The 26,136-nt window shown below is 37.4% G+C and overlaps 1 protein-coding gene across 1 annotated transcript; it reads right to left on the bottom strand.

Moving 5' to 3' along the window:
- Positions 1–440: 440 nt before the first annotated feature.
- On the bottom strand, positions 441–12,326 carry LOC131952292 (kinetochore protein NDC80 homolog). Its single transcript, XM_059314899.1, has 14 exons — positions 12,158–12,326; positions 11,517–11,603; positions 8,560–8,739; positions 7,413–7,502; positions 7,148–7,241; positions 6,166–6,254; positions 5,772–5,916; positions 5,463–5,677; positions 5,055–5,201; positions 3,393–3,482; positions 2,042–2,134; positions 1,797–1,936; positions 1,123–1,210; positions 441–530 (listed from the first exon to the last, which is right to left on the bottom strand). Exons 1-14 carry the CDS (start codon positions 12,281–12,283, stop codon positions 441–443), a joined length of 1,674 nt encoding a protein of 557 aa, XP_059170882.1. The 5' UTR covers positions 12,284–12,326.
- Positions 12,327–26,136: the final 13,810 nt, after the last annotated feature.

Here is a 26,136-nt window from a genome sequence, read left to right as displayed (position 1 = left end):
CCAGTGGAGTCTGTAGCACATTATACTGATACCATTCAGACATTGTACCTCAAAAGGTTAATGAATGATGAATGAAGTAGATGTACCTTATGCAGTATAATAGGATTGCTGGTGTAGTATTTTTCTTTAAACAGGATGGGTGGGGGGAGGATGGTCAGTAGGTGGTGTAAAAAAAAAAAGGATTCTGTGGACTATTGGTTGATAGAAGCAAAAAAAAAAACAACAACAAAAAAAAAACAAATGGGTGCTGAAAAAATAAAGACAGAACTTCAATGATTTAAAACTAGAATAACTTGTATGCCATAGCACGCCCAATTACTAGATACTATTTCTTAACAGTAACTAAAAAGATGATTAATACAATAAAATTTTAAAACAGACAATCAACGAAGTTAAAATTAAAAACAAAACAATCTTAATAAAACTCCTGCCATCATTTACTAATGGGCTTCTGTTCTAAGCTTGTTCACCCTTTCTGCAACTTCTGCACGTTTGGTCTTCAGGTATTCAACAAACCCATTCATCTCCACCTAATAAATAGAAAATTTTTATTACTGACCCTTTTTTTTTCATCACTGGCCATTATTAAAAAGAATGCTTATAAAATAAATTGATTTTTCTAATAATTTGGTTCTCAAATTTTTTTTTTGCTTGGCTGTTAATTTATGTTATTTGCTGCTAAACATATTGTATGTTAGTTGCAGCTCAAAATATTGTATGTAAGTTATTATTCAAAGTGTTATATGAATGTTGCTGCTTATAACATTAGCATTGCCCATTCAGGCTGAATGACTAACATTTGTAAAAGGGATAGTGTGGCCACCACTATGTCAAGCCGCCTTTATTTTCCCTAACATTAATAAGATATCCATTGGAGCCGGGTGGACTCAAGGACGTTCTACAGACTTGAACCTGGATTTGAACTCAAGACTTTCAGGTTAGCAGTCTAGCGCTCTACTGCTTATGCCTCACCGTCCCACTTGTTTATTGTAACCAAATGTGTTCAACCTGAGGTCATCCACAACTGATGTCTTCACATTCAATTTTAAGTTAATATAAAGGTTTAATATTTACCAAATTTGAAAATGTATACTTAATAAAGAAAAATTCAGTGATAATTACCTTTAGAAAACACTCTTTTTTGTTTTTTCCCCGCTCACAAATGATCTTAGAAATTTCTTTATCTGTTTTTTCTATCAGCCTATTTAAACTAACACAAAAATGAAAGCTGATTAGATGTTTCCAGCCATAGGAGAAAAAACAAATTTATTAATCATTAGTCCTATATTTTGTGTCAATTTAATAATGAAACTTCGTTCTTAATTTTTAGTGTTGGAATGGATCGAGCCTTATCTGCCAGAGGGTTTGAACTCGAGAAGTTTTGAGTTTAACAACCATGAGCTTTTACAGACTCGACCACGCCTCCATCACAATTTAGGATATGTGTCAACTGGTTATGCGCCATTTAGGCCATAGACTCCGATTACAGCCTGCTTTTCTTTTTGGATTTGCTTCCATAGCCTTTGTCCAACCAAGAAAAAACTACAAGGCAGCAGTTGTTTGATTTTGGAGTTGTCTCCTAGAAGAGTGGCTGTCCCCAGCTAACGAGCCTCAACAGCCAGAGGGTTTGAACTCTAGACTTTTTGGTTTAGCAACCATGAGCTTTTACCAACTCGACCACACCAACCCCTAATAATGATGAAACAAATTAACTTAAATGCCTGGGGAAGGGTTTTGAGCTAGGATTTAGTAGCAAATGTTAAAGAGAAACAAGAGAAGGACAACTCAGTAACAACCTTTTACTGCGGGAAGAACATTCTTCTGACAATTGGATTTTTTCTGACACAAGCTGCTTGCAAGAAGACTCCAGCTGTACAACATCTAGCTCTAATGCATCTATCTCACTGACTTGTGATTTTTTGTCTGAATTAGACATCTGTTGGATGGTATTCACTTCAGATTTATTTACAAGATGTATCAAAATTTTCAAAAATCCACACAATAATTTACTTGAGCATTAAAAATGTAAACAAAATGTTACCTGTTTCATTTGTTCTATATTAGACTCAACAGATATTAATTCCTTCTGTAACTTGACAATTTTATCCCTTCTTGCACTTAGCACTTCTTGAAACTGAAACAGTTTTAATTTATTGTTACCAAAATGAATAAAATCAAGAAAGTTCAGTTTTTGAGAGTTTGAATCAACTTATAATAGAGAAAGGCAGATGTGTGCCGCAGATCAAAACACAAAAAGATAAATCCGTTTGATATTGAGGAAGGTATGTAAAGAACACTTGATCCATGGTTGTATTTGACCAATCAGACTCCTATAACAATCCCTCTAAAAGCATCATGGGTGGTGGATTAAATCTCATCTCACTTAACCATGTCAATAAGGTTGAAAACTTTAACCAATCACTGCTCAATAGTTTGATTCACTTATTACAAAGTAGCTATAACGATTAAATTAGGCTAAAAATATGGATTGAATGTTTTGATTTTTTAAAACAATCATGGATCAGCTCTAACGAGTCAGACATGCCTACTGTCCTGCCAAAATGGGAACCGTCCCACTTTTTCACCTAAAAAAGTAATTTGTTCCGTCATTCCGTTTTGACTCCGATTCAAAAAAAAAAAAAAATAAATAAAGAAAGATAATTAAGTTAATTGGAAAAATGACAGGGAAAAGAGATTATCTCCATTTGGCATATGTTTCTGTTTCCTAGTTTACTATATTTACAAGTATCATCTAATACTAGAATCTAGATCTAGAATTGTAACCAGATCTACTAGTAGATACTGAAATAGTGAACAATGATTTATCTTGTAAGTTGTAACTTAACTAGTAACTACTATTATGAAGTAACTAGGACTTTTACTAGGTAGATCAAGGGTCTATACTCTTAATTATATAATTATATTACATGTGATGAAGCCTTAAGCATTCCTTATTCATATAGCCTAGAACTTAGCAAGGCATAAATAATCAGATCAATAATGTTATGTCAAAGGTATGGTTTTTATGGGAAGGGGGGGGGGGGGTCCTCAGGTTACTGGTTACCTTTTTAAAAAAATGTAAGCTGACATTAAGCATTATTTAAATGTAGCCTAGAGACTAGTTATATAAAACTAAAAGCCTACTAATGTCATAAGAGTAATTTTTAATTAACCATTTTTATTTTTGACTTAGTAAAGTAGCGTCCGGCGTATGTTCCTCTTTTTAGGCATGACTGTTCCTACTTTTGGCTGACAGGGGTAGGCATGTCTGAATGAGTTTATAAAGCTGTACATTCTTGTGTTCAACTGACACATTTGTTTCAACCCAAGCAAGTGTAACATTTTTTTCTTTAAATTTTATGTTTTAAAATGATTTAGAGAATAAAAACTACCTGCTCATTTTCATTTGCTAGCTGGAAGATAGATTTTTTTGTTTTGCCAATGGACTCTTGACAGCACTTCCTCATAGAAGTCAGTTTGGGCTGTTAAAAGAGAAACAATTTTATTGTATATATTCATGGAGAAACCGGCCACTCTGTCCCATGCATATAAATATATATAAATACATATACTTTTACACAATTCAGCTAGTGAAACCATTTAACCAAGAAGAAATGTGTGCGCAATTTTAGCTTAGAAAATACTTTTTTGTAACCCCTATATTTTTTGTTGTTGATAAAATTGATTTCTTTGCTCTTCACAAAGTTCTCTTTAACTTTAAAAGTAATCGAACATAGTATTAGGTATGTCAAACGGCCGTAAAAAAACTGATTTTTCGCCTGCGTCGCCCAAACATAGTATCTTTTCACTTCATAGTTTCGATAGTATTAAGGGCTCGTATAGTAATAAGCTTGGTACCATTAAAAAGTAGATTTTAAGCCCTCTAATTATGTGTAATTTTTTTATAGTTGTTGAAATTAAACAATATATCTCATTTACCAATTGAAAACAATCAAAGAGATGATTTTTCAACGGCAGTTAAGTAACGGATTTTGACCCCTCTCTCAACTTGCGAGCCTTTTTCGACCGTTCAATGTAATTCTTTACAAATACACGTAAAATGTGCAGAATTGAATAGCCTTTAATGGGATACTAAAGAAAAAAATACATAATAGACTAAATATTTTAAATGTTAAAAATAATAGACTAAATATTTTAAATGTTAAAAAAAACTAAGAAATTTGAAAATTACCGTGTGATTCTATCATCGTACATATTTTTTATTAGCATATTCAGAAAGGTGGTCCTTTTTTCTGTTAAAACATTTATTTTGTTTCTCATTTCTGAGAAAAAAAAAGGCCGAGCTCGACAAAACACACTATAGCATCACTAAAATAGCTCTAGGCCCGGTAGAAGAAAATGGCCGATTTCTTCGTTAACAACGCACCACCAAGCTTTTCTAAATTGATGTTAACAAGTTTTAGAGGCTTGATAGTTCAGTAAGATAAAAACATGTAGCTACTTAATAAACAAGTTTGTGAGTCTAGTTTTTATAGTATATTTCTTCAGTATATTTTTATTATTAAAGCTATAACGCCGATCAATGATTAGACTTCCACGTAATTTTTCAGCTTCGCCCGATGAGCTAAACCCCACTTCACTTAGTATCGTAGTCTAATTTTTTTCTGATTGCTTAGTTCAAATAATTTTGTCTTTTCTGACAGAGGGTACTTTGAAAATTAATTGCAAAATATTTTTAAAATCTTTTTAGAATAGCTGAATATTGTTTCCTGTTAAATGTAAAAGGTCACGTGATCGTACACTTTGTCCTCAGTGTCAACAATATATGGGTATAGTTTAAAGTAGAAAACCACACAAATTTTATGGATGGGGTGGGTTTTAGCGACAATTTTAAACTAAATAGTACATGATTTGTAGCTTGAAATACTTTACATTACCAAAAAAAAAAAAAAAAAAGATTTTTTAGTGTGTTCTTTAATTTCAATTTTAACTGTCAAAGAAGCGTTGTTCCCCTACATTTTGATACACTTATGAAGTATGTTCTTTCATCAGACATTTACAACACTTAAGTTTCATGCATTATGCATATTTACCTGGACTTTTTTCTCAAAATCAGAAACTGGGTCAGAGCTGACACCAGGACGAAGTCTAAAATCTTGACCTTGTGCATGTTCTGCTGTCTCAGGGACCAGTTTGCATTCAATAGCCAGTATGTTGTAAGTTATGGCTTCTTCATCAACCTGCACTCAGATGAAAAGTTAGTCAATCATTTATCTTATATAGTCTCTTATCAAACTGCATAAAAACAGTAGCTAATTATATGCTTGAAGTAAGATAACTGATTTGAAGCTATGGTGAGGGTGTGAAAATATTGATGTTTCTATTATTCCTTGACTTCATGTTACAAAACATGTGTTGTTACTCTGTGAACTTGATAGTTTTAAAACCAAAGAAAAAATAGAAAACCAAAGTACAGCTCTGACAGAAAAAAAGCCCATCACCTTCTCATTTAATTTGGCTTGTTCAATTGACAAGTTCCAGATGTTCAGGTCAATGTTAGCGATTTGTTTTTCCAGCTGCTCCACCTGTTGTTTGAGTCCTTCTCGCTCTGCTTTCAGTCTCTCTATATCAGATAGGCTCAGATCTTGACTTTTGTGGATTTCCAGCATTTGAGACAATCTAATTAATCTATCCATTTCTGCTTGCAGATCCAACTCTATAAAAATCAGGTTATTTTCTTTATGAATTGTTATTTTACTTTAACCTGTATTTAGAAAAAAAACAACGAAGCATCAGATCTAAAAACTTACTCAACATATAACATTCTTCACTTTTGGTTTGCACTTCAATTTCTTGAGCTTTTCTGTATCTACGCATATCTTCTATATAAGCTTGTAACACATTTATATCATGATTCAGCATTCCAATGTGATCTTTAATCTTGGAACATCTTTCCTACAATACAGTTAGCTTTAAAAATCAATATTCCATACAAGTGCCTTTAACTACCAGCAATTAAAAAGATATCAGTAAACAGCTTTACAGAGTGTTAAATAAACATGGATAAAGAGTGATGCAAGTTGTAATCATACTGTTTTGGCATTGAAATATGTTCTATATCTATCTCATACACACTAAAGGAATACTTCTCAATATTGTATTCTAAAATTGTTAATTCAACAGATTTATAATTAAGATTGTCACCTCTGCTTGCTCCAAAATAGTTAATTCTTGTTCAATAGTAATATTTTCATGAATGTTCTCTTGGTAATTGCCACCAAAATACATTGCAACTGTCAAAAGAATAAAAAAAGATATAAACAGATATAAAGTAGTAAGAAGGATGATTAACTTAATTCATTCCTTAATAGGCTAGTTAACTGAAAAAGTTCAATTTCTTCATAACTTTAAGAAATGCATAAAACTACAAAAGAAACCCGGAGGACATAGGTAGACTGTGAGACAAGTGCTAAGGAGGTGTAGTAGCACTTATTTTTGTCAACATTTTACAACAGTCTTCTTTTCTACAATTTTTTTTTCAGTCATAGTAAGCATAAGCTGTTTTAGTGATGTGAGGGTCAAATTCTATCCATTGATTTCCCTAACTTAAAATATTTGATTGTCATTGCTGTTGATCATATTGATCTCAGCTGAGTTTGGACAGCAACAATTGATGCCACTGGTGTTCCATCTTTTTAAACCCAGAACAAATGACCTCTTCATTTTAAAACAATAGGAGATATTAAGTTTTATCTTTACATCCACAGCACTGTCCCAATACAGATTTATCAAATAGGATAAGTATTTATTTATTTTTTAATATCATAGAGTTTAACTGTCTGAGTTAAGTAGTTAATGCATAGAAGTATTTCCAAACATCTATGTTAGTGTTACAACAATATAGGCATACTTTTACACTTGAGTAGCTATAACATATTCTTTTATGTTATTTACAATCCACAAATTTCCTCTCAAGCTTTGTTATACCACTGTTTAAAATGATGGGTAAAATAAAAACTTTGTATAAAGGTTTGAAAAATATAATTCAAGGTTTTTGGGGAAGTTGCTTTGAATGAGTTTATCAAGGAATTAATAGTATAATTTCAGGCTGTAAAATGTGGTGTTGTTGGAACAGCAAAATAAGTTAATGCTTTTAAAGAAAAAGCTAAAGTAGTAATAGTTGTACCTAGCATTTGCTTGAGCTCTTCATCAAAGCTTTCATAGCTGTCAGCCCCAGACATGTAGGCTAAATAAGTTTTTTTACAGTAGTCAAAAGCTAGCTGTTATACCAACAAATGTAATAGAATATTCATTATTTTAATATTCTTATACATAAATGTTTTTTAAAAATATATATATCATACAGGAAGAAAAAAATTAAGGTGCTAAAATTTAGCAAGATAAAATGTCTACTCTGTAATTTTGTATTTCTTGAGAAGAAAGCAATTTACCTTGACCTCTAAATTCCTATCAAAATCTTCACCAGTCACTCCAAAAATATAGGAATCAAGGTCTCCATTTGCAGGAATATTTTCTTTCATCTTTATAATTATTGCAAATAAAAAAAATGATTCAAGTTTTTAGTGGTGCCTAAGATCTGTAGTTAAGTGTTCAGTTGAGCATTACGTTTGACAATGTTTGGCTATAAATCATAGCTCCGCTCCCTTAAATACCTGGACACAAATCTCGGAGGTTTATAAAGGATAAACGATAATAACATGAATAAAAATTAGTTTTAATAAAAAAATAAAGTATATTAATTTAAATTGGAACTTTTTCAGATTTTATTTAAAAACATACCAAGTTTTAAAAAGAAATATTTCAATATGATGCATTCATTAAAACTGCACAACATTTCAAATTCTGGCGCTGCTAAACTTGTGTTTTAGTAAACAATGTTTTCAGTTTATTAGCCCACAAAATATAAAAATAGCCTTAAAATGCTATTTTGAAGTTTATAGAGTCAATAACTTTTTACAATTAAGTATGGCAACATCCTATATGGGACTAAAAACTTAAATGTCAGTCTTTCAAATAATTGTTTTTGACATGCACGGCTCTGCCCACAAATAGTAAAATTGGTTGTTTCTTTAAATGATACTGTTTTCAGACACACTCGTTTGACAAATTAGTTTGTCAAACGTGTCTTTTATCTAGCTATTATCTAGCTATAGTCATTTACATCAATTTTTTTAGGCAGATGGTACTTTATCAGGAGTTTTTCAATATTTTGGAAAAAAGTTGAAAGAAAATAATGGAGTTATCTCTGTATAGAAGATTATTATTATAATTAAAAAAGTAATTATAAATTACCAAACCTCAAAACTAATGTACATAATACTGCTAACTTTTCTCAAGTTTGTCAAAATTATTTTGTCTTGTCATGTGATTTTTACTGGAGAAAGAGAGATGTCTACACTTGTTACATTTGTTATGTAATGTCCAAGTTTCTTTAGTCCAGAGATCTCATGTCGTATATTAAACATAAATGTTTTGATTTGGTGTAGATTTTCTGCAGGCTAAATGAAAATGTTAAGTTGTTTAATTATATTTGATACAGAGGACAATATATTTTGCACTACTGTAATAACAACATACCTTCAATAAGTCAATCATCCAAATGAGTGCAGCCAACAACTGGGGCCAAGTGTGAGGTGTACCAACAGATAACATAAATGATTTTGATATTGTGTAGGGGTACCCAAGCTGTCTCAAAACACTAGGCACTTCTTGTTTTGAAGAAATTATGTAGCCATCATTTAATTTGCTGCATATAAACTGAAATAAGGCAAACAATTTAATAAAATATTTAAAACCAACAATATAGAACTTTAAAATTATTTAGTCACTGTATTTTTTTTCTCTGGGATTCAGACATAAAGATTATAAACAGTGAGCTAGAAAACAAGGTAAAATAATTATTTCTATATACAAAAATGTAGAATGTTCATTTATTAATTACCAACATGCATACCCCTAAATCGATAGGCATTAAAAAAAGAGGAAGTTAAAACAATTATTAAAACAAGTGTGCCAAACTGAAAATTATATTAAACAAGGTCAATTATAAAACTCCGACAAATACAATCTTATCATATACAGCTGTAGTGTGTCAGTCAGTCAGTCTGTCAGTAAGAGCTATAGATTCTGGCACCATAACAGTGAACAACAGCAGTGCTTTATACTTGCATCAAATTGTCTTATAAATAGTTGGGTGTGGTTAATTTGTATAATGACTTACATTTTTTTTAAAGTTGGCAGTTTTTACTCTTTCGAATAATGTATAGAAAATATTAAATACACACATTTCTAAAACATTAAAGATAATATTTTTGTTTAGATTCTTAGAAAAATTTGATACATTTAAATAACAATAGGGTTGAAAAAACTTAATCAAAATATTTAATAATTATGCCAGGGGAGGAAAAATAAAAAGAAATTCAACTCACACTAATAAAAATAAACCGGGAGTGATCTCACCTAAAATTTCCCAAATATATTCTTATATAACACTACGGGGATGGCAACTTGGGACAATAGAATCTTGTAAAAAAAATTATAAAAAAATTGCACACCAAGTGAACGCCAAATAAAATGTGCATAACAGTGCGGAATATTATTAGTACTTTATAAATTCACATGCGTTTTTTTTTTTAGAGAAATCAGAAATAGTGTAAATTATTACTTTCGGCCAACGGGAATTACTCAAAATTTTATAGAAGGTAGAGAATTCGAACTTACGTGAGAAGTTTCATTTATCTATCTGAAATAGTACTCAAGTTATAGGCTGTTGAAAAATTCAAAGTAGAAATAGTTCCACTTCTGGTTATAGGAAAAAAAAAATTGCTCAAAAGTGGATACAGATCTACGATTTTGATAAAATACTTATATATGAAATTTCATCAACCTAGCTGTAACGGTACTCAAGTTATCGTGTTTAGACACACAGACAAGATTGCAAAACTAAGTTTTTACGACTCATGGAGGTGTTAATGTCAAAATTTGAAAAAATCTTGACTTTTTTGCACGATTACAAGACTATACGTCGTATATACCAGAAAGTAAAAATGAATTCAAATCCCCGGATGTCAAAGAAGACGTTGGAATATTATTATTAGCATGGATTGATAAAGTGCACCGAGGTAGTAGAACATGGTTATTTTAAATACTGTGTTACGTCCCTTACATGTCCCCTGCTTTGTGTGTGTGTTGTGTGCTGGAACGACAGGTACCCTCCCTTTGATGTATAGTTGTATCCCTTGGTTGAGTGTGTTTACATGGAGCGAGAGAGGTGTTCATGTGACAAGTGTGGCTGTGACTGGGGTCATGTTAAGTATCAGCATCTGTGTTAAAGCATTTAGTATCTTTTATTGTTTTCATATTATTTATTCTTATATATATATATATATATTAAAGTTATTATTATTGCTTAGTATTGTTATCCAGTGAATTTACTGTGGTGTATGTTGTCAGTTGCTATAATATACCCCTAGACTTACACTGAAGAACCCAACATACTGCCTTTTGTTTATTTTATCAATACGTTGGTTTATAGTAATTTAAAAAGTTAAATCAGGCATTTCTGCAGGTGCCCTGATATGGTGCAATTTATTGCCCCCCACGTGTTACGTCTGTGGTTCTTAGCGTTTGCATTGTGTTTGTTCTCTTTTGAGTTTATGTGTGGTTGCATTGTGTTTTTGCGTTAAGTTTTGTTCTGTTCCCAAGTTCCCATTTAAAAGGATTCACAGGTATGCAGCTAGTATCTATATATATATAATTATCTTCATGGAGACCATAGAAGACACCACACAGCTTAGCCACCACCCTCATCCCCACCTGTCAGGTGAGCTGTGGTTCACTACGAATGTTAATCGTAGAGCCGGGTCGGCAGCTAATTTAGATTTTAAAAAGGGAGGTAATAATTTCTGCATTAACTATTCATTGTTGTCTGTAAACTGTCGTCACGGACTGCTGCTTTCACGAAGTTCGCGGGAGTGGGGAGGGAGGGCGAGGATAATCGAAATAATGAATTACTGAAGAGTAGAAAATAAAGCAAACCGCTGTGTGTCAGCTTGTAGTTTATAATGTACCTAGTCAGCATTATTTTTTTTTTCAAATTTAACATTAGTTCAAACATAATTCCCTCATACTGTACTTTTAATTTATTGTAAATAATGCTCTTACCTTATTTAATAAATGGAAATTTTTAAGATTAAACCAGAGTACTGTTTTATTATGGTTTTATTATCCGTAATCTCAACAGATGATAGTTTAAAAAAAAAATGTTTACATGAAATAAGTGGACAAGGTAAATAAAACCATGCCCTAGATATCAAAATTTCCACATTTGAAGTTTAATTTTTAAATTTATAATTTTTGCAGTTTTGTTTTATTAACTAAACAAAATGTGATATGGCATTTTACACATAGAAGATTCCAAAATGGCAGGACAATAGGCATGTCTGCAGTAGCATTAGAATAACTTAATGAACTAATAGCATTAAAATCTTTTTGTTAATTGCAGTTTATATACTAATTTAGAAAAATGATCCAACCTCAAATATTTGATAAAAATCCTTCCAACTTGGAGATGCTAGAAGCTTGTTAGATACAGGATATGGATACTGATGTTCATGTAGGAACTGAAATTTGAAGTTATATTAGTAGTGTCATTCATTAAACAGGTGCAAGTTTAGTATTAGACAACTATTTTTGTTCAAGAGAAAATCAGAATCATAAAAAAAAAAACATTGACTTTTATATTACAATAACCTCCAGTAAATAATGAAAAGAACAGTCCATATGCTATCAACTGATTTGATTGACTGCCGATATAAACAAATGTTTTAATTATAAAATAATGTGTGGTTGAATGGTAGAGCATTCGTTTGCTCTTAAGTTCAGATCTGGGCTTTGAGTCCATATGACACCCCAGAGCACACCTAGTTCTGATAGGTAACTGACCTATGTTAAGGTGGTCATAGTGCTGACCACCTATCCCTTCATATGTATGAGGTCACTGAAACATGTTTGAAAGGCTACTTTCACTTTTTCCTAATCATTGCCTCCTAACCTCAGGAAAACAAAAACTATCTATGTGATACTTCCTCAGGGAATATATCATATATGCAAGAAATAATGTGTAGCACTGCCTTTTTAAGAGCCATTTTCTGCAATTTGAAAAAAAAAAGGATACCTGTAATAACTGTCCAATGCACTTGTTTTGGTACCTCTTGTCATCAAGTGGCCGGTTATCTTTGGGAATATCAGTTCTTCCACGTACACCAATACCACTTGACAGACGCCTAGGACAGGCTGCCATTCTAGCTGGTTTTTAAAAAATTGTTTGAAAACAGGTACATGAATGAAACTTTTATAACTTTCAAAACATAAATCCTCAAAAAAAAGGGGGAAATAATTTTTTACCTGTAATTATGTTGGGAGCATAGTGTGGATTTAGAATTTTACCAGGGGACTGCTTAAGAAAAAAATGATAGGAAAGACAAGAGAGTTTATGTAGACAACATGGCCACAGCAGAGGCTGAAGCAATAGGGGAAATAGAACAGTCTACAAGATCATCAGGACCCTTACAGGCAGAATAGCAAATCATCCACTATCAAGGACAAAAATGGGAGAACTCTCACAATAGAGAAAAAGCAACTGAAAAGATGGGCAGAATACTTTGAAGTGACCCTGAGCAGAGCAGACCAGACCCAGAAGAAAATGCTAACTTCATGAACATTAACCTACACTTTGAAATGTCTAGAGGACCCATCTGATAAGTAAGTGCTCAAGAGATGGGAGCGTTACAACATTCCCAGATTCGGCAGCTACAAGTAGAAACTAAAATAAGCTGAGCGAGTGTGATCATGTTCTCTATGTTTCGGAGACTTGGTAGGACTGAACGCTCCATTGCAAACTTACCATGGGATTTCTTCTTCTTCTTCTTCGTTCTTAATTATTAGTGTTGAAGGGGATCGAGATTTATCTGCCAGTGGGTTTGAACTCGAGATTTTTCGAATTTATCAACCATGAACTTTTTGCCGACTCGACCACGCCTCCAACACAATTAAGCGTTACGTGTCAACTGGTTATGCGCCATTGAGGCCATTGACTCCGATTTCAGCCTGCTTTTCTTTTTGGATTTGCTTCCATAGCCTTTGTCCAACCAAGAACAAACTACAAGGCAGCAGTTGTTTCATTTTTGGAGTTGTCTCTCCTAGAAGAGTGGCTGTCCCCAGCTAACGAGCCTCATCTGCCAGAGGGTTCGAACTCGAGACTTTTCGGTTTAGCAACCATGAGCTTTACCGACTCGACCACGCCGACCCCTTACCATGGGATGATTTATTTGGAATTCCAACGTGCTAAGGCACTAAATCGTTTCTATGGTTCGCTGGGGTTGGAGCGGCTAGTAGCGCTTCACCATGAGCGTGTGGCCAATGAGGCTTCTGACTGATTCACCTACCTTCTCCATGCCTCTCACTCTCTTTGAGGACTGCCATTTCTAAGGTCGTAACCTGGGTGTTAAAATCATAAAGTTACGGGCAAAAGTGTACAAGTAGGCAGCCCTGCTAAGATACATGTACTCTAAATGGTTGTCTTAATCTATTAGAGAACATGATAGGCTGGATAGTTTTTTAGCAAAATTTCTTGTGAACATTTGGAAAATAGAGATCTATTGCTTCAGTCACATGGTCAAGCCAGTGTTGTAAGAAAGCTGGAGGAGTGTCATTTGGCCCCAAAGACACTGCAAAAAGGATTATACTGGACTCTTTCAGAAAATCTCCTGACTTTGAGAATTTTGTAAGAACACCAAAATTATTAGTTTTTGCTAGAAATGCTCGCAGGACATGCTTATATTTGGACAGTGCTGCTCTGCATCATGAGCGTGTTTCCCGCGAGGCCACCTTACCAGAGACACCCACTTTCTCTGTACCTTTTATTCTTTTTGAACTTCAAACTGCTATCTCCAAGGTCCGAAATGGGAAGGCTCCCAGGGAGGACCTTGTTTCTTACAAAATGATCCGGAAATTTCCTCTTGTTGCCTTAAGTCACTTTCTGGACTTAGCTAACCGCTCTCGAGCTTGGTAGGGTGCCTAAACTCTGGAAGAGAGCTACCCTCCACCTACTGCTGAAAAAGGGGCAGAACCCTTCTAATCTTAAATCTTTCCATCCTATCTCTCTTACCTCTTGTCTTGGTATGGTGGTTGAGCGGATGGTTTACGCCAGACTGTCCTACTTTTTCAAGACTTGCGAACTTCTCCATCCACACCAGTTCGGATTTCGCCCTGGACATCGGGCTATGGACCTGGTCGTTAGACTTCTCCAGGATATCCAGGAAGGCTTCATCCAGAAGCAAAGTACAGGCGCTGTCTTCTTTGAATGCGAGAAGGCCTACGACCGGGTCAACCCTTCACTTTTACTTCTGAAATTGCAGAGACTGGGGGTCGCTCGTTGAATATATCACTGGCTAAGGGATTTCCTTATTGACAGACGTGTCCGGACCAAGGTGAATTCACTTATTCCAACTTCTAACCTGTTGGGCAGGGTGTTCCCCAAGGTTCTTCGTTGTCCTGTTTGCTGTTCATTGCCTATGTTAATGACTTGCTGCCACTGCTGCACAGCTCTCCGTTTATGTACGCGGATGATCTGAAACTGCACCACACTTCAGCCTCACTTGTGGAGATCCAGCAGTCATTGCAGACGGACTTGGACACCATTCAGGACTTCTGTCGGACCTGACAGTAGCGGATGAATCCCTCGAAGTCCGTGTACTGTCTCTTTTCACTGGTCAGTTGGACAGATTGAATTTGCTTCTTGATCCGGACACCCTGTCTCATGAGGCTCACCCTGTTTTGCCTAGGGGTCACTTTGGATCAGAAGCTCCTTCTGAAGAGGCACATTAATGCCATCTGTCACAGTTTTGACCAGGCCTACAATAGTAGGTTGGTCCGCCTTGCCACCTTGGACTGGGGGGTTTCTTCGAAGGTTCTCCGATCCATATACCTGACAGTGGTAAAGTCCGTATTGGACTACTCGGCCCCTGTCCTGCTTTTGGCATCCAACGATGCTCTGAAGGAAGTGTACACCCGTCATCACCGGGCGGTACGTTTTGTGGCTGGGCTCGACCGGAACACCATGGACCTGGTATGTTCTATCATGGCATCGATCGAAACTCTAGACCTATCGCTCCGTCGTGCCATGACAGCGAGTTATGAAAGGTTTCGCCGCCTGCCCCCCACCAACCCAATGCAACAGATGGTGGATAGGTGGCGGGCGAAAGAGCATTTGCTTGGTCGATTGTTACGCCGGACGTGGGTTGAACAAGCTGAATATTTACTGTCATTGTTCCCCTCACCTTTTCCTTTTTCGAGATTAATACAGCAGCATGCTGCATACCCTCCTTACATTATGCCAGACATACCAGCAGTTTGGTTTGCTTTACCTGGGTCCCCTCGCACCAAAGAGGACCAATTGGCTTCATTTCTCGATTTGTTAGATTCATACACTGTGGACGCATTATGTATTAATACTGATGGGTCTACCCCTGAGAGATCCACCAGGAGTGGTTACGGCATATATTTTGATGGGTTCGACAGCACAGAGTTGTGTGGCCCCGTTTACGGCAGCATTTTTACTGCTGAGCTGACCGCTATTTGGCTTGCTCTTCTGCGGGCCCTACACCTCTGTTTACCTGCACACTGACTCAATGTCTTCTCTACGAGCCTTGGCCAATCCATCGCATCATTCAACCTCTTCTTCATCCCCACCAATTTGGATTTCGCCCAGGCCATCGGGCTATGGACCTGGTCATTCGTATTCTCCAGGACATCCGGGAAAGCTTCATTCGGTAGCAAAGTACCGGCGCTGTCTTTTTGTTAAGTAGATTGATATAGATTTTAATTTGATTATTGAACTTGCGACTAAGTTTTAAATTTTTTTATGCACTCATTAAAAGGAAGCAGATCTAGATTTTGATCTTTAGATCTAGAATCAAGTGACTACTGTCATAAACGGGGATACCTGAAAAACAAGATGCTAAATTCAGCCCTCAGCTCTCATTTACGATCTAGAATCTAGGTTAAGTCGAGCCTATGCAAAACTGTAATAGGGTCACGTTGAGGTTACATAACGCGGCACGGCAAAGGAGAGGGTTGGGAACAGAAGGCTTCACGCAGACTTGCTGCGACAAAAAATAAAAGCCAGAAAAATATTAGATCCATCTGAATTGCATTAAAAAAAAATTTGATTTAACCACCGTTTTCAAGGTTTACCTATAAAAAGGTATGGTTTTTACCAATTGTAGGTGAAACTCAATGCCCTGAGGGTTTTTTTTTCTCAATTCAAGGAGTCTTACACTATTTTAAAGGATTCAAGGTCCGCTATGGACCATGAAAGTAGCAACCAATCAGAGAGAAAGCCCAATGAAAGCAACGACCAATCAGAAACTAGCCCACGAAACAAATCCGTCTACATCATATCCACCCAAACACATTTAAAATACGTGGCAAAACACTTAGCAAAATATACAGCTCTTAGAGAAATAAAGTGGTTAATGAAGTTACAGCCAGTGAAAGGAAATCCTGGTGTGAAACTTGGACTAAAGCAGTAACATACCGCGAGATGGCAAAACAGGCAAAAGAAAGTCAAACGCATTGAAAAAGGGAAAACGTCAAAAACAAGAAGTGAGGCTCTTAAATTTAACGGTGGCAATTATGGGTAGACCAGCCCCGCCTCTAACTACTAACGGGACAAGGAAAATAAAAGAAAAAACTCCACATCTCTTGTAAAATGAAATAGAAGGATAAGATTTGTGGTGCATTCGGAAAAATGATGGTCAATGGTAAATTTAATACTTCCCCAGCCGGTGGAATGTAGTGCACCCAGTATCAGGGGTTCAAGAACTCCAAGGGGAGCCTCCATGGTACACCAGACCCGTTTATCAATGAAAGCTCTGGGGCAGACTGTAATTAAAGCCCGCCCTCCCTACCAAAGGGAGGACTCTGCCATATGACCGAAAGGTTTGGTAGTAGCAGAGCATCCCAGTGCTCAGGAGTACTGACTGCCAAACCCAGCACTCATAAGTCTGGGTGGACGCAGTAAGTCTCTTTCGTTGGTTCAGAATTTTAACAACCCGAGCACTGGCAAACACCGGAAGTGACTCTGCTATAACCAACGCTAGACTTACTTTTACAGGAATTTAAATTTACAATAGGATATATCCCGGGAGGGAGAACCATTTGGCAGAGGATAACATGTAATTTAAACCGCAGTTTTTATTTTGGTTAAGTATTGGTTATATTTGTTATGCAACTAGAACCTGTATTTATAACTTAGTGGCAGACCCACATTATGTAAATAGTGAAAATGTATTATTAATTTATTTTCTTTGAGTATTGTACTTGTAACCACTTTTTTAATTCTAGCTATACCTTAGCGTAGGTTTAGGGGATTTTTGTAGTATGTAAATAAATGAAAAATGTTTTCATTTTTAAAGCTCTCACAATCTTGACTGCTGACATTCAAAAATTAGAAACCATGAAATGAGAAGAATTTGAAATGTTGAATTGTAAAAATTAAATACTTAAAGGGGAAAATTTTATGTTGAGAGCAAACTGACAAAGCAAAAAGAGATTTTTTTTTGTCCTTTGGCTGAACTGTAGGCATGTCTGAAGAAGCAAACCTCAATTATGAATGAACGGTAGAATTCTATAGAATTAAATTTAGGAAGTTGGAAGCTACTCACATTATAAGAAGAATGATGCTCAAAAGGACTGGTAGAAATCATACAATATGTACATTCAGGAGCTAGATAGTATTAACTTAGGAAAAGCTTTACTTCTGTATGACAATTTGAAAGACAAGAAGGTAACATTTGGATGACGTGCTTGGACCCAGCGGCTTCAACGTTTAAGGTTTAGAAAGAATCGTTTACGGAAACGTGCCACCAGGCGGCCTTATCCCACAAACCTCAAAGCTTACTGTTCTGTTCGTTGCGAGATGCGTCAGACCATCCACATTTGAAAATAAATTTCCAGAATAAAAAAGTCATCCTCATAAATATGAACACTGAACAAATTCTCTTCAATGTTCTGTTTTAAGACTTGTGCCACTGATAGATTTAGATTTTATTATTTAACTATATATAATACTTGTGATGTTATCACAATATTTAGTGCACACATTTCTGTCAGGACACAATATATTGTATGCCAATGCTGACAATGCAGTTATTTCTTTAAATAACATTATATTTGCATCCAGTGTTCCAACATGGCTTGATGGTTTTCTGAATATACATGTGTATCAGAAATTAAATTCAGTATATCAATGATTTATTGCAGTTTCTCTCTGACTTTTTGTCAGGATAACATCTGCATAATCTAATGACACTTGAAGTCAGAGTAATATATTGTATGGAAACCTCTGAATGCTAAATGAATCAATTGTATATACAACTTATCTCTGATGAGAAGTAACTGATGCACTAAATATTTTAGTGATGATAAAGCATAGGCATGATGATTTATAAAATATTAATTAAGGGGACAAAATTAGTAGCATTCAAGTATTGAGATAAACGTGTCACAAAATGGACCAGTTAAAAACAAGATATAGCTTCAACGCACTCCAGAGCAAGATATGAATCTTCAATACAAATGTCAAGGCAGTATTGCTCTATGGCTCAGAGACTTACAAAGGCAAGGGTTACAAAGGCAAAGACATAGGCTACAGGCGTTTACAAATAAATGCTTATGACATATACTTGAAAGATGCCCAGGCAAAAATACCAAAGACCTGTAGCAAAATACAAAACAGCAGCCAATAGAGAAGGATATCAAGGCCCATAAATGGGGATGGATTGGTCACACGCTAAGAGAAGAAGGAAATATTGCAAAAAATGCTATGGACTGGAATCCTAAGGGAAAAAGGAAAGTGAGTCGGCCAAAGAGATCGTGGAGAAGAACAGCAGAGGAAGAGGCAAAGACCGCTGGGCCCAGATAAAGGGAGCAGTGTCCTCACCTGGTCAGCTGCCTATTCTGATTGGCTCTTAAGGACAACGCACACACACACAGAGAAAGACTTTGAAGTATTTTTTAATTCCATATCTTATTTTCCTTGTGAAGGCTGTGTTAGTTGATTAGTTATCCTATCTAGTGTTAGTTTTTGTTTGATGTGTATGTGATATTCAAGGGACAGTAAGTTGGGTTTTCAACATTCTTGTATTTTATTTGATGTCATTTTTAATAACTCCCTGTTGTTGAGTTTGGTTATTGAATAGATCTAGAAGTATTTACATCTGATCGTAGATTAGGTGATTCTTATATATTTCCACATTGTTTATTTTGTAATTAAGCTTGTTGCATTTTAGATCGTTTCTGTTCTGAATAAAAGTTTTATTGCACACTGACTCAACTATTTTCACACATGCCGCTGTGCTGTTACCTAAGTCGGTAGGAGCTGTCATGGTGTCACCACTCTCGTTCGGTCGGGGATTTGTTCGGATGACATCCCTATAACCAATCTGTCTTTGATGTGCTTGGACATAAGGTCAAGGTAGGGAATCAGATTTTCTCTATTTTTAACGTTTATCAACCGTGCCGTTCTCGAGTGAAGTTGCCCCATTTTTCTGGCACTTACGTCAATGCTTGTTGCCTGAGATGGGGTTATCCCAAGCGGGACAAAGTTGGACAAGCGGTGGAGTCTTATTTGAACAAACGTGGTCTTCAGACTATGCAGTCCCCGTCTACTCCTCCCACTTTTATCCGCAAGAAGGGTGGAGCTTCATCCAGACCGGATCTCACCATTTTGACTCCACGCCTTTTCCGGCATGCAAGTTCTGCTGTCTTGCAAGACATAGTATCTGACCACCTTCCTATTCTGTCTACTATTGATCTGTCAGTCCGTAGGGAGGCCCGTGCACCTACCCGCTTTGTGTACAGTCAGGCTGACTGGTTGGGATTTACTGCCAAATTGGACTTTGGACTTACGGATTACGACGCACGGTCTGGGACTATCGACCAGGCCTATCAGGCTTTGGTCTGCCCCATTATGGCTTCTGCTCGGGCAAATATCTCGTGTACCGTGCCGCAGACCTCGAGGTCTTTCGTCTGCCAGACTCTCGAGACCAGTTCAAAAGGAATAGACTTCGTTCTCAGCTGACTCGCTGTATTTCCTACCGTCGGCTTCTGGCTTACAGTGATTGCCGCCGTTGATGACCAGGACCATTCGTTCCCAACAACGTACTTTCTGGCGGGAGAGGACTTCTTCCTTATTCACCAGTGTTAGTTCTGTTAGAGTATTTTCTCTGCTAAAGACCGTCAATGATGAGCCCGCACCTCTACATTGAATGCTCCTATCCAGACTAAGAAGGGAGGCTTTATTTACTCTGATTTTGGACGTGCTCAGGCACTTAACAGGCACTACGCTACTTGTGCCCGCACAGAGACACTAGCTATACATCGGCTCTTGCATGCTGAGAGAATCGCAGGAGAAGCGACTCTGCCAGATAGCCAGTTATTCTCCTGCCCCTTTACTCTGCATGAGTTACGGACTGCGATCACTAAACTTTCTTCCCATCGGTCTGCAGGGGACGACGGTGTATCATATGAAATGGTGCGTCATTTCGGGCCTCGTGCACTTCGGGCCTCGTGCACTTCGGGCCTTCTTGGTCTTTATCAACTGGACGTTTTATACTTCCCTTCTACCAAAGGAGTGGCTTAGGGCCTCAATCACGCTTATTCCAAAGAAAGGAAAAGGATCTGTCTGATGTTACCACCTACAGACCGATATCAGTTACCTCTTGTCTGGGCAAAGCGTATGGCGTCGGCGCGACTCACATATTATGTCGAGTCAGCACATTTGCTTTCAGGCCGGGAAACGGGCCATGGATCTCGTGATCCGATTGCTAGAGACTGTTCGGGAGGGATTCATCCACAAGCAGCTATATTCTTTGACGCCGAAAAAGCTTACGATCGGGTGAATCCCTCCCTGCTGCTGTTAAAGCTTCAACGGAAAGGTCTTGGTGGGGCCTTATACTTCTGGCTGCAACGATTTCTCCTGAATCGCCGTATCCGAACAAAGGTGAATGGGACTTTTTTTTTACCGCTGAAACAGGGTGTCCCTCAGGGTTCTTCCCTTTCCTGTGTACTCTATTATCTTCGTAGATGATCTTTTGAGAGTCATCCACAGCGATTCTGCCCTTTTCACGGATGACCTTGAGTGTCATAAAACTGGCCCTTCACTCAAGCATCTGCATCGTGCCCTGCAGGCGGATTAGGATTCTATCTCCGAATATTGCCGTACCTGGCAACTTAAAATGAATCCACTCAAGTGCTCTTACACCGTGTTCTCTCTTTCCACCAAAGGAGCAGATTTTCGGCTCGACCTCACTCTGAATGGAGAGCCAATACCTTTCGAGGCTCGCCCATGCCTCTTAGGTGTCACTCTGGACAAAAAACTTTTTCTTAGGCCTATGATTCAGGCTTTGTGCCGCAAGTTTGACAGCCGTTTTTACGGCAAGTTAACCAGGTTAGCCGGTACCAATGGACACCAGCGAGAAAAGTCTCAAAGGTATTTGAGAGGTGCATAAATTAATTTAAAAATCAGGCACGGCATAGTTACAATTAATATGGTTATAAAATCCTGTCTGTATGGTTTTTTTCGGACTTTACTAAAGATTGGGTGTATTTGATGTTTTTAAAATTTTCGGTAACTAAATAAAAATTTAAAAAAAAAGCAAAAACAATTTGGTTTTCACGTGTAATGGCGACATAAACAATGGCCGCCATAATTTTATTGTACACATTGTATGCTAAAAATAGAAAAAATAGGTCATGGTGTTTAAATTTGCATAGTTATTTAAAAACTTGATCTGCAAAGTTTTGTAAACAAAATAACTATAAAGTGGGGCTGTCAGAAATCAGTCACGGAGTTCCTTTACAGCCAATCAATGTTTGTCTTACGAAAGTGAAACATCGGGTTATAACTTAGGCTTGATGAAAATAAATAGAAATGTAGCCTTAAACTTGCTTAAACTCAACAAATTATTTTCAAGTTCTCTGGATCTGCAACTTGTATAGCATTGATTCTAAAAATATTACATTTCTGAATTAATTTTAGGCTTAAGTTTTTAATAAAATTTTATCTTTTATTAGTTTTATGGTCCTAAATCTAAAAAAGCACATCTTTATTCCATGTCAACAACATTACGGAAGGAATCTCGTCAACTCGCTGGTGTCCATTGGGGATCTTCAGCTGCTGTCCTGAAGTCCGTCTATTTGTCTCTGGTGAGGTCTGCTGTGGACATTCGGGAAGGTTTTATTCATAAACAGAGTACCGGCGCCATATTTTTCGACTGCGAGAAAGCGTATGACCGGGTCAACCCGTATATTTCTGGGCAGAAGACTTTTTAAGAGGGAGGGAGGGGAGATAAGAATAAGATGTATTCAAGTAATAGTATTATGGTAGGTTTTTAGATTTTGAGAAACAGGCAGATTAAGTTATAGATCTAGATCTATGCAGAGTAGGTTAATTAATGGGGGCTTTGCGAGCTAGAGATAAAAAAAAAATATAATAGATCTAGGGTACTCACCTGTTAGTCCTGATAGATCTAGATCTAGGCTTGTACTCGCCACGAGTAAGCACTCGATCTACTGAACCCTGTATAATCTTGGATGTAGATGCAAGCTAGACTAATACCAAATAGCCAATAGGCTAAAGCCTACATGAACTGTGTTCTCAGGCCGGGTTTGTCCTATTTATAAAATAGGGGTGTAAAGTTTAAATTACTTTATATAATCGTCTCTATAAGCTGGCAGAAAGAGTAATCGTTGTACAAAATAATTTATATATTAATTATTTTAATATTTATTTAAATTTTCTTTTAAACTTTTTATAGTGTATGTTTTAAAGTCACATAAAATAAACAGTACATCTCTATTTAAATTACCATATGGAACGAATATTTCAGTAGCGGGAAATATTTATGAGGTTAATTTTTACGTCATCGCGACGACGGCCTCGTTTAAAATACCTTGACCATCAGCTAAAAATAAAACAAATATAAATAAGCTTTAAATACGCTGAAAATAAGAACATAAAAATATTACAATTAATTTGCAAGGAAGCTTTTTCTCTTATTTTCAGTGCATTTAAAAGCTAATACTATTATTAAGGTTTTGAAATTTTGTTTTGACAGACATGAATTTGTACCCAGAGGCGTAGAGACCCTTCCCGGGGACAAACTTTTCGATTTGCACCGCCCCTTCAAGATTTCGATTTGCACCCCCCCCCCCTCAAACTTTCGATTTGCATCCCCCTCGAGTTTTCGATTTTGCACCCCCCCCCCCTCAAACTTTCGATTTGCACCCCCCCCCCACTCGAGATTTCGATTTGCACCCTTCCCCTTCAAACTTTCGATTTGCACCCCTCTCAACCTTTCAATTTATTTTTCCAACCCATTTTGGCGCCCCCTAAGGTCGGCGCTCGGGGACGTATTTCACCCCCCCCCTCGCTACGCTACTGTTTGTATCAGAGCGTATAGAGTATAGAGCAGTAGTTCTTAACGTGGGTTAGATCGAACTCAAGGGATTCGGTGAGTCAGTTTCAGGGGTTGGGCGGAGATCAAGACACACACCAGACTTCTATGATTCACAATTGGTTTTTTCAGTGCGTTCGATAGAATTTTAAGGTACTAAGGGGCGCAATGGACGCAAACAGTGTTTCTTCCAGACTTTTTTTTCTCCGTGGGGGAAGCTGTGTTTCTTCCAGACTTTTTTCTCCGGAGGGTGGGGGGGGGGGGGGGCACTTGAAATTTTCGGGGGGCGGTAGACTTTCTTCGGGGGGGGGGGGGCGGGGCGGACAATGTTAAAAGTATATATTTTCTATATAAATTTCATTTCGTTCGGGGGGGGGGGGGGTGAAGCTGAGCCCTCCAGAAGAGATGACTGGAAGAAACTCTGGACGCAAATGTAATTAGTTTCCAGTTAGCTGAAATGGCTTCTATTAGCGACGAATAGTTCACTGGTGTAACCAGGGGCGTAGCGAGGGGGGGGCGGGGGTGCGGACCGCACCGGGTGACACCATTTAGGGGGGTGACACCAAGGCAAAAAATGGCAAAATATAGAGAGAAAAACTTGAGGGGGGGGGGGGTGCAAATCGAAAGTTTGAGGGGGGGGGGTGCAAATCGAAAACTTGAAAGTTTGTCCCCGGTAAGGGTTGCAACGCCTCTGGGGGGTGGGTGACACCATTAAGTGCCGCACCGGGTGACACCCGACCTCGCTACGCCACTGGGTGTAATACTGTCTACTGACACAGTGGAGGGGTTCGTTTACTATTGTAAGCGTGTGAACATGAGGAAGGGGGTCTAAAATTCCTTTTTTGTTTGTAGACTTCACGCTTTTTTTGACGAATTTTACCTCACCCCTACGTCACACATCGGCACAAAAAGCCAGACCCCCCCTTAAAATGACGTCACACCTCAGCCTACGAGCCGCCCCCCCCCCCCTCAAAATTAAAATTGCAGTTGAATTTTTCTTAAAGCATCGATATTTTTCCAACATCTTGTCTGAAATCTGTCATCATAGAGTATTTTAATCAATTCCTATTTTAATTTATTAAAACAATTTTCTAAAAAGCCAAATAACGGTTTCTAAAATTGCTTTTTATAATGCAAAATTGTGACGTCACCCCTCCCCCCTACGAGTGTGATGTCACTTATGGACGACCCCTGAGACCATTTTCTATTGGTGTGGTAGGGGGAGGAGTCTAACTTAACCCTTTTCCCATCTGCCTACATAACTGCTGACCTAAATAAGTAACGAGTTATTTCCCAGTGCCTCCTTTATTGCGTAGCAATATAGGAGCTTGCACGTGACAGTCTAACGTGCGCGCAGTTATCCGTGGGTTAGGGCTGGGGGGTCTATGCTAATACAATGCTCCAGTTTAGTGGGATGGGGGGGGGGGTCTAGCCCTAATACAAAGCTCCAGTTTGGTGTGTGTGGGTCTAGCCCTAATACAAAGTTCCAGTCGGGGGGGGGGGGGGTCTAACCTTAATTCACTCAACTGCTCCAATTATTATTAGCATAGCTCTTCCAGTCATTGGTAAGGTAACGATTTTTGACTGTTCTGCTGGAGAGTGTACCGACGCCAGACCATGAACACGTTGACCCAGGTCAAGCTCTTTTGTTTTACCTGGGTAGACCAACTCAGTCAAATCTACGAGGTAAAATTGATCACACCTCTTGCAATATGAAATAAATTGTAGATAATCGTGATTTGAAAATCCCTATTCGACAAAAGCCAGATTTATTACCCTTGCCATTAGAATTGGACTCACGGGGAGTTCCTTTTCCCTCCCCCCTCCGTCGAGGAGATGCATGAAAGAAACTCTGACTTTCTGCTTGTGAGTAATTAAAGGCGAACAGTAGTTATTTCCTTAGAAGTTGATTTGTAATGTCCAGTGTCAGATTTTTTTTCCAGATACTCTACAGAGCTTCCCCCCCCCCTTTTAAAGAGAGTTTACAGCCACCCCTAACGAAATGGAATTTATATAGATAAAAAATTCTTTCCCTAGTGTCGCCCCCCCCCCCGGAAAATTTAGTCCGCTCCCCGAAAATATTAAGTGCACCCCCCTCCTCGGAGAATAGTCTGAAAGAAACACTGTCTACTGTGTGTTAGTGAGAGGCTACATTTACACTTTTTTCCCTTTTCCGCATAGGCGGATCTATAGCTTTGAGAATGTTTTAGAGCAGGTGGGTTGGGCGGACAGGACCATGCTGCAGTAGCCTATATTTCAGTATATAGTTCAAATCATGTATTTTTATAATGGTACGCCTTAACGTCCAAATCCCCCCCCCCCCCCACCAAAGATTCCCATTCGTAATAAACATTTATTTTAAGACATTTAAAAAAAAATTGAAAATAGAACGACGAAGCGATATATCAGCTTTCGACATAGATCTATTTTAAACAACCATTTAAGACAGAGTTTCTTTCAGCCCCCCCCCCCCTCCCAGAACAAAATATAATTTTTTCAGATGCTATGTACTTTTACCACTGCCCCCGCCCCCCTCGAGGAAAAAAAACGAAAGAAACAGGCCTACTGCTTTTGTAAAAGTAACACTTTTTTTCCTGCTATATTTGACCCCTTTAGCGGTTTTAGAGTATTAATT

The sequence above is a fragment of the Physella acuta genome, unplaced genomic scaffold, assembly GCF_028476545.2.
Source record: "Physella acuta isolate Inbredline_101_S28 unplaced genomic scaffold, ASM2847654v3 ptg000863l, whole genome shotgun sequence".
NCBI lineage: Eukaryota > Metazoa > Mollusca > Gastropoda > Physidae > Physella > Physella acuta.
Note: the sequence above shows the minus strand (reverse complement) of the source record. Positions and strands in the feature narration are given on the sequence as shown.